Source organism: Pongo pygmaeus, chromosome 12, assembly GCF_028885625.2.
Source record: "Pongo pygmaeus isolate AG05252 chromosome 12, NHGRI_mPonPyg2-v2.0_pri, whole genome shotgun sequence".
In the NCBI taxonomy this organism is placed as follows: Eukaryota; Metazoa; Chordata; class Mammalia; order Primates; family Hominidae; genus Pongo; species Pongo pygmaeus.
The window spans coordinates 89390074-89402779 of NC_072385.2; the positions used below are offsets into that span (position 1 = coordinate 89390074).

The window sequence follows — 12706 nt, forward strand, 5'->3', positions numbered from 1 at the left end:
AGGAGTCTGCATATTCAGGCCAATTTTCTTTCGGCATGTATGTCTTATTCTTTTGATGAAATAACTATAGTTTGCTGGTAGAGTGCTAAAACTGAACCTGTTTCTGTCAGGTATCTAAGGAATGTCTCCCTATCTCCTGGCCTACTTACTCTCTGGTGCTGTCCATTAATATACACAGATATACTGCAGGCTTATCTCAATAGGAAATGTGGCTTAAGATATCCTTGAGTTAGTTAATACTTATATCTGCATTAGCTGGATGAACGTTTAAAAGTCCATAGCCTTGAAACAGTTTTCATTATGATTAAAACATTAATGTTGGTCCCATTAGTTTTAGAAAAACACCAAAAATACTTTTTGATTTATTGGAACCACTTGGTCTAAAGCTAAGACAGCTTACTACATAGGTCACATAGAGACTGTCCTGAAGTCTCACCAAAGGGCAGAAAAACTTGAGCTTCCGTGGGCTAAGGAACCTTGTACCCTCGCTCTGAGGCCTGGTTATGAGGTTTGTAGCAGTGCTTCCTTTTCTTCCCTCTCAAGTCTCAGTTTGCTTGCTTATAACTATGCTACCAGATTTCTCAATTTTTGTTTACATTTTACTCTGCAGTTATGGCTTACATTTAAATAGACAAGTTATCCTTTAAAACAACCCTCAATGTGAGAAGCATACATTAGGAGCTTTTAGAGATTGCAGATGTGTGCCCTTATTAGTGTTTCATGAAAATAGATTTTTTTTTTATTAATAAGAAGAGATTTGCTCAGAGAACGTAAACTCTGGCTGTAGTTGCTGCAGGTGGAATGGTATCCTCTTTATGCACAAATCCCCAGCTGCCCTTTTTCAATAGTGCCCACCAGTGATGTTTCTGTGCCTCTGATTTTCTAAGGAATTTGCTCCTTCTACAATTACTCAGGAAAAGAAAGGCAATTTTCTTTTAATGTTCTGCCTCTCGGTACCATTTCTAACACTCTGTCAACCTGCTTACCAGAGTTCTTTAAAAGGTGTAAGAGGGATGTTAGTGCAAGGCTTGAAGCTGGACCCTGCTGCTCTAAGAGAATAAATTTTGATTCCTTTCCTTTTTTCTTAAAGTTAAGAACCTTGAGTATAATAGCTGTGAGTCTCTCAGAGTAGATGTGCCAGAAGAGGTTTTGTTCTGCACAATGGTTAGCCTAGGAGCTAAAAGTTAGAAACAAATTGCAAATGCCTTAATGCTGCTGAGCCCGTTTATAGCCCTGAAATAATAACTGTCATCACTGTGGCTGTCCAGGCAGCAGGGTAAGGACTAGTGGGTAAATTATGAAAAACACACGCATGTGAGGGATTTCACGTTCTTTGAGAACAGAGATCTTGGCAGTGTCGGTGGGTTCTGGAATTACTATTTGATTTGCTCTTATTCTTCCATTTTACTATTTTATTATCCAAGATTATACCCCAAAATAAAGTTTTATGTTAAAGGCAATTTCATACAAAGCTAGAATCATGATAAATCATTTTCCTATAGTTTGTCTTATTTTATTGGTCATTAATGTACAGTTTTGTTTTTTATTTGAAATATATGTTGTTGTGATAAAAAAAGTAAACTAGATATCCACATCATCTTGTTTGGAGAAGACTTAGAAATTTAATTAATGATACTTGGCCTAAATAAAGAATAAAAATAGCTGTTTTATTTCTTTAGCTCCCTCCTTGGGCCTGTGGATTCATAATGGATACAAATTCTGACCCAAAGAACTGCCCCTTTCAACTTTGCTCTCCAATACGTCCCCCAAAATATTACACATACAAGTTTGCAGAAGGCAAACTGTTTGAGGAAACTGGGCATGAAGACCCAATCACAAAGACTAGTCGTGTTTTACGTCTAGAAGCGAAAAGCAAGGTAGGTCTTAATAATCTTCACTTTCAGCTCCCATTTACTGAAAGCATACCGTTTGCCAGATGCCATGCAGTTGTTGGAGTTACATTAGCACGGTTTCCTAATGTAGATTTCTTAGACCATAGTAATACCGAAATGACTTTAGGGGTACGTGAATTTTTTTTAACCTTAATATTCATGTTTGTTTTAACATGGATTAGAAAATTTATAGCATGTCGGCCAGGTGCAGTGGCTCACGTCTGTAATCCCAGCACTTTGGGAGGCCGAGGTGGGTGGATCACGAGGTCCGGAGATCGAGACCATCCTGGCTAACACGGTGAAACCCCGTCTCTACTAAAAATACAAAAAATTAGCCGGGCGTGGTGGTGGGCGCCTGTAGTCCCAGCTACTTGGGAGGCTGAGGCGGGAACCTGGGAGGCGGAGCATGCAGTGAGCCTAGATCGTGCCACTGCACTCCAGCCTGGGCTACAGAGCGAGACTCCGTCTCAAAAAAAAAAAAAAAAAAGAAAAAGAAAATTTATAGCATGTCAAGCTTTTTATTTTACATGTTGTTTATGTCTGATTTTTTAAAGTTGATTTTAAGAAAAAATTAATAGAGTTGGTATGTAGTTTATGGCAAAAATTGTGAAGGTGGTAGTTGACTAGAGTAAACTAGACTGATACAGTCCCTGCCCTCATGGAGCTTACATATAGCAGGAAAGATGACATGTTTAAAAAGTCATTAATAATGTACTGACTGCTGCAAAGGAGGACATACTGAGTACAGTGGGAGCATAGAGCAAAGGGATTTTACCTACTCTAGAGAGATCAGGGAAGTTTTCTCCAAGGAAGTTATGTCTCAAGACCACTAGGATGATTAAGAGTAAACTAGAAAGGAGACAGGGGATTCCATTTTGTATAGAGGCCCTGAATTTGGGAAGAAATTATACAATTCAAGAAGTGTAGGGCTGGCCGGGCACAGTGGCTCACGCCTATAATCCCAGCACTTTGGGAGGCTGAGGCAGGCAGATCACGAGGTCAGGAGGTCGAGACCAGCCTGGCCAACATGATGAAACCCCGTCTCTACTAAAAATACAAAAAATTAGCCAGACGTGGTGGCAGGTGCCTGTAATGTCAGCTACTCAGGAGGCTGAGGCAGGAGAATCCTTAGAACCCAGGAGGCAGAGGTTGCAGTGAGCCAAGACCTCGCCACTGCACTCCAGCCTACAGAAGAAGTGTAGGGCTAGGCACAGTGGCTCAAACTTGTAATCCCAACACTTTGGGAGGCCAAGCTGGGAGGATCACTTGAGCCCAGAAGTTAGAAACCAACCTGGGCAATATAGTGAGACCTCATCTCTACAAAACCCAAAAATATTAGCCAGGCATGGTGGCATATGCTTATAGTCCCTGCTTCTTGGGAAGCTGATGTGGGAGGATTACTTGAACCCAGGAGGTCTTGAGGCTGCAGTGAGCTGTGATTGCGCCATTGCATTCCAGCCTGTGTGACAGAGTAAGATCCTGTCTCAGAAAAAAAACAAATATAAAGGAGGCCATTATGGCCAGAGTCAAGTAGAATAGGGAAGATTGGCAGGGTGAGGAGTAGAGAGAGATGAGACATAGAAAAGGAAATAACAAATATCCATATTCCAGGTATACTCAATATACAGAATTTACAAATTTATGCAAGTAGGGAACAAATTAATATGTAAACTATAGCCTTGAATTTAAGGAAACATCAGACTTTAGCATATCATATATCAGATAATTTCACATGTGCTGACACAATGAACTGCAACACAAGCCTTTTATTCTTAGGAATTTTTTTTCTTTAATTCATTTATTTTTCTCTGAAAATCTTTAAGTAAATATTAATATTTTTATATTACAAAAGCAATACATGCTTGTTGAACAGATGCAAAAATACAGAACAAATAAATCTTAAATGACTACTTCTCAGTACCATTTGCTTGCTGCACCTGTTAGAAATAATCATTGTTACCCACTTAGTGTATTATCTTTTAGATAGGTTTTGTTTGGTTTTACAAACATGGAATTAGACTAGTCTATCAAAATGTTGTAATTATTGGACCCGAAATGGAAAGAACAGTTAAGTGCCATGTTCTTGGAGAGCCAAGAGGGGACAAGGGAAGCAGCTGCTGAATGGAAGCGCTACACCTTTCCACAGGCATTTTAGTACTGCTGGCAAAGCCACATCCAGCCCATCACAGGAGTAGCTACTGTTTTACCTCTTCCTTTCAAAACTTTTCAACAAGCAAGTTTTTCTGATTGTATAACTGAAGTTGGGGAAGAGTTGGGAGGTGAAAAGACCAAGATTGTTTTATAGAAATTAATCTACATCAAGTTTTATAAAAGTGAATCTTACTAAAAGTGAAAGTTAACAATGTCATAACAACTTGGGTATTTTAAAGAAGAATGAGAGGAGAATTTCCTCCTTATTTGATAACATTTTGCTGTCTCCAGTTATTGCCCCAAAGTGAAGTTTTCAAAATGAGAATGAAAATACGAAGAGTGACTTGGATATATTATTTATTTTCTTTATGTAAACTGGTACTATTTCATTAGTTTAAGCAGAGTGAAAACCAATTTCTTTATCTTTTTTCTATGAAAGGTAGATCAGAATTAGTTCTTTCATCTGTTCAGAGACTGCCTAGTTTCAGTCAACTGGAATTGATGAGTTTGAGCTACATTGGGGGATGGTTACATAACCTACAAGTAACTTAGTAACTATACAAATAATTTAACTTACTTTAACCCTACAAAGAATTTTACCTAAAAATTTTAACACCACTTTAAATTTTTTTTTAATAAAGTTAAATAGGCCTTTGAAGAGGATTGTGGTAGTTATCAGTAACATCAGTAAGATTTCAAGTCTTAATGGTTGAGAATTCCGACTACAGAGGAGAGAAAAATGAGCTGGTAAGACTTTAGTCAGCATATTTGTAGATACTCAAAAGTGAAAAATGCCAATATCTAGCTCTTAGGCATAGGAAGAATGCTATACTAGGACTTCTAACCTTGGTAAGTATTTTGGTTTCATCTGAAAATTTAAAATTATAGTAGATAGTGAAGAACTCTTTAAAATTACATTATTATCATGAAAAGCTGCATTTAATAAAATGTTTTCAGGCCAATCTTGCTGCTCTTTTCTGGTTAATACTGTAGGACAGCAAGGTAGCTGAAACCAAAAGCCATGATGTATTTTTAGAGACCATAATTCTTTTTCTTAAACCAATTTGTGCTCAACATCAGTAGGTAGCACATAAGTGGAGACAGTGCACCTCAATGTATTTTAAATTGGGATAAAACTGTTATTATAAAAGACTCTTCTTTACATACATAGTAATTCTTCATTTCTAGGATGGAAAATTAGTGCCAATGACTGTTTTCCACAAAACTGACTCTGAGGACTTGCAGAAGAAACCTCTCTTGGTACAAGTATATGGAGCTTATGGAATAGATTTGAAAATGAATTTCAGGCCTGAGAGGCGGGTCCTGGTGGATGATGGATGGATATTAGCATACTGCCATGTTCGGTGAGTCAGTATATTTTACCTGGCATGTAAGTGCTAGACCATTGTGACAGATGTCAAGAATAGCAATATATCAGGGAACAAAAGCTTATTTTTTTGATTTTTATTATTCAATTTATGTATTCCTAAACCAGTGCAGGTGAAACTTGATTCTGTAACAGATTAGTTGATCCAAAAAGCAAAAGGATAGGTTTTTAGGATTTTTGCATAGAGGTACCAGACTCTGTAGTTATTTAGTAATATTATTATTTCCATTCAGTTCTCCTGAATTTAGGTTTAAGTAGCCTCTCAATCTGAACTCCTGTTTTCCATTTAACCTCCATTTTATTTCAGCTGTTTTCAAGACACAAATATTATTTTGTATTTCTGCTTAAAATTCTTCTCCACCTCCCCATCTCTAGAACAAAGTCCAGATTCCCCAGTATAATACTCCTAATAGTCTGATTGATCTCTGTAGTGGCATTTAACATCAGATCCTTTTTTTTTTTTTTTTTTTTTAGACAGTTTTGCTTTGTCGCCCAGGCTGGAGTGCAGTGGCACAATCTCGGCTCACTGCAACCTCTGCCTCCCAGGTTCAAGTGATTCTCATGCCTCAGGCTCCTGAGTAGCTGGGACTACAGGCGCACACCACCACACCATCTGAATTTTTTTTTTTTTTTTTTTGAGATGGAGTCTCTCTCTGTCGCCCAGGCTGGAGTGTGCAGTGGCATGATCTTGGCTCACTGCAGCCTCTGCCTCCAGTGTTCAAGCGATTCTCCTGCCTCAGCCTCCCAAGTAGCTTGGATTACAGGTGCCTGCCATAACTCCCGACTAATTTTTGAAATTTTAGTAGAGATGGGGTTTCACCATGTTGGCCTGGCTGGTCTCGAACTCCTGACCTCAAGTGATCTGCCGGCCTCAGCCTCCCAAAGTGCTGGGATTACAGGCATGAGCCACCGCACCGGCCTGATTTTTTTGTATTTTAGTAGAGACAGGGTTTTCCAATGTTGCCCAGGCTGGTCTCGCACTCCTGAGCTTAGGCAGTCCGCCTGCCTCGGCCTTCCGAAGTCATGTCCTTTTTTTTTTTTTTATTTTGTTTTGTATTTTTTTGAGACGGAGTCTTACTCTGTCTCCCAGGCTAGAGTGCAGTGGTGCGATCTCCACTCACTGCAACCTCCGCCTCCCAGGTTCAAGTAATTCTCCTGCCTCAGCCTCCTGAGTAGTTGGGATTATAGGCACGCACCACCACACCTGGCTAATTTTTTCTATTTTTAGGAGAAACGGGGGTTTCACCATGTTGTCCAGTCTGGTCTCAAACTCCTGACCTCAAGTGATCTGCCCACCTCAGCCTCCCAGAGTGCTGGGATTACAGGCGTGAGGCACTGGGCCCAGCCCCCAAAGTCATGTCTTTTAAATGACATGCTCTGTCACCTCCTTGCCCTTATACATGCTGTGTCGTATCTGTGTCTTAATGCCTTTTCTTTGCCCTCTGGAAACTCAAATTTTTCCTTCACAACTTAGTTTAGGTATCATCTCCTTAAAAGCATTTGTGTTCCTGACTCGTATATATACCCCTCATCTGGCAGATGGATGTTCTTTCCTCTCTCCTGTAATACCTTAAATACACTTGTGTTACAGCAATGACCACATTGCTGCGTAAGTCATTGTTTTCTTACCCCCACAGAATTACTATCTTCTCCAGGGTAGGGGATTTTCGTTTGTTTCTACTTTTAAGGTCTGTACTTAATCCCTAATAAATGGGCAGGCACTCAAAATGTATTTGTTGAATCAGTTCTGGATTGTCTATATCAGGAGTTGGCAAACCTTTTTCTCTAAAGAGCTACATAGTCACATTTTAGGTTTTGCAGGCCGCATACAGTTTCTGTTGCACATTCCTTGTTTTCACTCAGCCTTTAAAAAGCAAAAACCAGTCTTAGCTCCAGGGCCACACAAAAACAGGCCTCCAGGTGTAGTTTGCTGACCCCAGCCTACATCATTAACTTTTTTTTTCCACTAAAACTTTTTTGCCCTTCAATTTCAGGGGTGGTGGTGAGTTAGGCCTCCAGTGGCACGCTGATGGCCGCCTAACTAAAAAACTCAATGGCCTTGCTGACTTAGAGGCTTGCATTAAGACGCTTCATGGCCAAGGCTTTTCTCAGCCAAGTCTAACAACCCTGACTGCTTTCAGTGCTGGAGGGGTGCTTGCAGGAGCATTGTGTAATTCTAATCCAGAGCTGCTGAGAGCGGTGACTTTGGAGGTGAGTACGCTCTGTCTCTACTGTTTATGGAATGGGGGAGGTGTGAAGCCATAGGCTACTCTTAAGAAAAACATTTTTGGGCTGGCGCAGCGGCTCATGCCTGTAATCCCAGCCCTTTGGGAAACTAAGGTAGGCAGATTGCTTACCAGGAGCTCGAGACCAACCTGGGCAACATGGCGAGACCCTGTCTCTGCAAGAAATTAAAAAACAAAAAACAAAAAACAAAAACTACCCAGGCTTGTTGGTAAGAGGATCGCTTAAGAGGTTGAGGCTGCAGTGAACCACTGTACTCCAGCCTGGGTAACAGAGTGAGAGGTTGTCAAAAAAAAGGAAAGAAAAACATTTCTGTTACAGTTTTACCATAGCACAGGAGTATAACAAAGCTTTTAAGTTTTAAACTCAGAATTATAGCTCGAGGAGAACTTCTAAAGTTATTTTAATCCAACTATTAACCCTTATTCTCTGACAGTGTTCTTTATTATCTTTAAGGCTTTCCACTGAAAGATATTAATGGCTATTTCCATTGTTCATTTGTATTTGTAAGCACATTTAGAATTGGTGAAAAAGCACTGAAGCATATATGAGTCCCAGTTGAGAAAGCCAGGCAAAGCACGCTGTGACTCTGGAATGCACTGAGTCCTTTGGCTCCTGGTCACCTTGACAGTCTACTGCCCATCAACATTTCAGTCCTAGATATATAGGCTCTTTATTTTTAGATTAGTCCATTCTTAATGGTCATTTGGGCATAGTTTTTCTGTATTTTAATTGAAATATCTTACCCTGTTCTGAAAATGATTATCTTTTCCCAGTGTCAGAAATTATGAAGTTCCATTATAGCAGTTGGTTTCACTGCTATCATTCTCCTACTTCCTGGTTACTCTGAAAAATAATGACTGAGATGGGAGAGAGTAAATTATTTTCAGGATTTTTTATTTTGAGGTTGGAGAGTTTATACTGTGGGCTTGTAAATAAGTGTTAAATAGTAGTCACCTGTAAGTCTGTTTTTTAAAAACAGAAAAATGTAGAGAACAAAAAAAACCTATGCACAAAGATAATGGCAGAATTATTTACAGTTTAAAGAAAAAGCAACTAGCTTTTGACTTTTAGAAATTTGAAAGGAAATAATGAGAAGGATATTTATCCTAGGTTGCTTATTACAGTGAAGAATAGGAGACAACCTTTTATACGTGTATAAGTCAAATTCTTAATTATAAGCACCAAAAATCAACCCTAATTTAAGCAGAAAAGGGATTAAAGGGCATTAGGAAAATGTAGGTATCTTCAGACCAGTGTTAGAGGCTTCAGAGCCAAAGGCATAGAATTGGCCCAATGAAACTATTACTGCCGCCACTGCCAAGCACAAATCACCTCACACTGCCAGTGTAACTTCTAGAGCTGGATATAGCTGTGGCACTTTTGCCAGAATAAATTATCTGTGATCACTGCTTCTTTGAATCACTAACTTCCCATGCTGAGTGTAAAGCACATGTGTCTGGTTGATAGACCCAAGTCACACATGGGTCACACAGCTACTCCCAAGCTGCAGGGAAAAATGGGAAAGAGAATGTCTAGCACTTAGTATCTCTACAGTGAGAGGCAGGCTCTAGCTGATTAAGGTTGGAGGTTTTTCAAATGCAAAAAAGTTCATATGGTAGGCAGCCAAAAAGAATTACAGATGACTCACTATACTTGGTTAATGTTAATACGAGGGAAAGCTAAAAAGTATGTTAACAGAAGAAAATAAAGCTAAGTGAAAAATACAGCCTTCATTTTTGTTTTGTTGTTTTTGTGGGGGTTTTGTTTTGTTTTGTTTTGTTTTGTTTTGTTTTTTGAGTCAGAGTTTTGCTCTTTCACCCAGGCTGGAATGCAATGGCGCACGAACACAGCTCACTACAGCCTCGACCTCTGGGGCTCAGGTGATCCTCCCACCTCAGCCTTCTGAGTATCTGGGACTACAGGCATGTGCCACCATGCCCTGCTAATTTTTGTGGTTTGTTGTTGTTGTTTTGTAGAGATGGAGTTTGACCATGCTACCCAGGCTAGTTTCAAACTCCTGGGCTCAAGTGATTTGCCCACCTCAGCCTCCCAACGTGCTGGGATTACAGGCATGAACCACCATGTGCGACTCAGCCTTCATTTTATTAAATTTTGTAACACTAATTGTAAGCCAATGGGTTGTTTTCTCTTCTTTCACCTTGGATATTTTCCAGAGTTTCTTTACTTAGCGTTTTTTGCTTTTAATATAAACGTCCAACTGGTGAAAAAGACTTTATTCCTTGTTGTGTGTTTTTTTCATTTAAAAATTTTTAATTATGGTAAAATACCATAAAATTTACCATCTCAACTATTTTTAAGTGAATAGTTCAGTAGTGGTAAGTGCATTCATAGGCTTATGCAGTCAGTCTCCAGAACTCGCTTTTCATCTTAACAAAACTGAAACCCTGTACCGATTAAACAGCTCTCCATTTGCTTCTTCCCACAGCCTCTGTCTCTGTGAATTTGACTACTCAAACGCCTCACATAGGTGGAATCATACAAAGTATATCTTTTTGTGACTGGTTTATTTCACTTAGATTATATCCTTGAGGTTCATCCATATTGTAGCATGGATCAGAATGTTATTCCTTTTTAAGGCTGAATAATATTCCATGTAATATTGCATGTGTATACCACATTTTGCTTATTCGTTCTTCGGTTAATGGACACTTGAGTTGCTTCCACCTTTTGGCTGTTGTGAATATGCTGCTGTGAACATAGGTATGCAGATCTCTTTAAGACCCTGCTTTCAGTTTTGGGGATTATATGCCAGGAGTGGAATTGCTGGATCATATGGTAATCTTAACTTTTTGATGAACCACCATACTGTTTTCCATAGCAGCTGCCCCATTTTACATTCCAACCACCAGTGTATCAGGATTCCGGTTTCTCCACATTACTGCCAATACTTGTTGCTGTTGTTTTTTAATATAATAACTAACTGTCCTAATTGGTATGAGACAGTAGCATTTATTGCTTTTATATAAGAAAAAATATAAATAAATAAAAGGTACTAAGCCAAAAATAAATATTGTGAAATTAGAAGATAAAACCATTTCTTGTTATATGTCATTTAAGGAGTCTGAAGACTTTAAAAGTAGGTTATAAATTACAGGCCCTGGTTAAGGACTGAGTATTCTAGCTCCTAGGAATCTACATGGCTTCTTGAGTTATTCTCTCTCATATCAGTATGTACATTCATAAAATAGAATGTTTTTCTGAAACTCACTTACCAACCTCTTACTTGAAGTATAAGTTTCTTTCCCTTTTTTTTTTTAGGCACCTTTCTTAGATGTTCTCAACACCATGATGGACACTACACTTCCTCTGACATTAGAAGAATTAGAAGAATGGGGGAATCCTTCATCTGATGAAAAACACAAGAACTACATAAAACATTACTGTCCCTATCAAAATATTAAACCTCAGGTAGTGAAAGACAATTGTGTTAGACTATCCTGAATTTACATAGAAGATAATAAAAATAAAAAAAAACTTATCCAAGCTGAAGCAAAAATAGGAGCTTTTGAGATGTTTCTACTTATGATGCCCAAATATCTTCAGCACCATCTCTGCTCATGCTACATGTTTAATACCTCGGGAGAATAGACTTATCATGCCTTAATTACTAAATTAGCTAAGGTCCTGTAGTCAAGAAAAGGCTATTCCAGATAACAAGTAGTCTACTACTGTAATACTGAGGCTGTCTCAAGATAGCAAGTGAGAAAAAGCATAGAGCACTTAGAGGGAAAAAATTGGAGGTAATTATTTTTCATAGTCTCTGTAGTGGAAAGGGACCATAAGAAATAATGTAAACTTTTTGTGCATGTATTTTCTTTCAGCATTATCCTTCAATTCACATAACGGCATATGAAAACGATGAACGTGTACCTCTGAAAGGAATTGTAAGTTATACTGAGAAACTCAAGGAAGCCATTGCGGAGCATGCTAAGGACACAGGTGAAGGTAGGAGACCCCCCCTAGAAGCAGGGAACATGGCCAAACAGACTACTACCCACAGCACACTGCTCAGAGGAATATATTTCAGGCTGCAGCCAAATCATCTGCCCAGGATTTAGGGCAAACAATTATTTTGCTATGTTGACTCCCCAGTTAAAGTGTACATAACTACATAACTATACAAACACTGCCTCACCTCTTTTTCAAAGGACAGTATTAAAATACACAAAGGAAACAGGAAATTTAAGAATCAGATATAACTTGGAGATGCACTGCCATACAATTATTAATTCATTTAACAATATTTATTGAGCCGTTACTCTTGGGAATCTCTAAAAGACAGATTCTGAGATTTTTGTTTTGGGCCATCAGTGCCCAAACTGTTTAGCTGCATGAATTTCCTCTAGCTAGCTGTTTCAGCTTTATGAGATAAGAATCCCTCCTTTTTGCCTTGAAACTACATACCAAGTCAGTGTCCCTGTATTCATCTCCATTTGTCACTCCCATCCATTGTTGTAGTTGCTGTTTTCAGGGCATAAGACTCTCAGATTCCACAGGGTGGGTTGATGATCACCTGGGTTTCAACCTTCTCCATGTGGCACCATATAGTCTTTTCCATACGGCCTCTTCCTGCTTTCCCTGTGTCAGAAGTTTGTCTTCTGCTGCTTGTCCCCTCCCATCTTTTTGTTGATGATGGTGGTTTTTGCTTTTTATTCCTTTACTGTTATTTGAACTGAGTACTCAAAGAAGAGGGGAGGAATGGGTCTCGATCTTCCAAAGAAGATCCCATACAATCTTGTAATTGTTCTACATGTTAACTCTTTCAGGCTATCAGTCCCCTAATATTATTCTGGATATTCAGCCTGGAGGCAATCATGTAATTGAGGATTCTCACAAAAAGGTATGTTATCAAGGCCCTCTCAGTGGACAGATTCCCGAACTAGATATATGTTGTTTTTACGTTTTCAGTGGTTGCAGCAGGGTTTATCACAAAGCTACTTCACAAATGTCCTATCTGTGGGTGAGACCCAGGAGGGGAGGGAGGGACACTGTGTCAGTCAAGAGAAAT

At 39.1% G+C, this 12706-nt stretch overlaps 1 protein-coding gene across 10 annotated transcripts in view; it reads left to right on the top strand.

The window, feature by feature from the left end:
- PREPL (prolyl endopeptidase like) overlaps positions 1-12706 on the top strand; it is a 42947-nt gene that overhangs the window by 27352 nt on the left and 2889 nt on the right. For all 10 annotated transcript variants that reach the window (XM_063648756.1, XM_054473812.2, XM_054473825.2 and 7 more), the window contains 6 exons: positions 1680-1877; positions 5232-5407; positions 7425-7641; positions 10957-11106; positions 11520-11643; positions 12465-12538. In XM_063648756.1, the coding sequence (XP_063504826.1) occupies positions 1680-1877; positions 5232-5407; positions 7425-7641; positions 10957-11106; positions 11520-11643; positions 12465-12538 (939 nt within the window). The remainder of the gene's footprint in view (positions 1-1679; positions 1878-5231; positions 5408-7424; positions 7642-10956; positions 11107-11519; positions 11644-12464; positions 12539-12706) is intronic.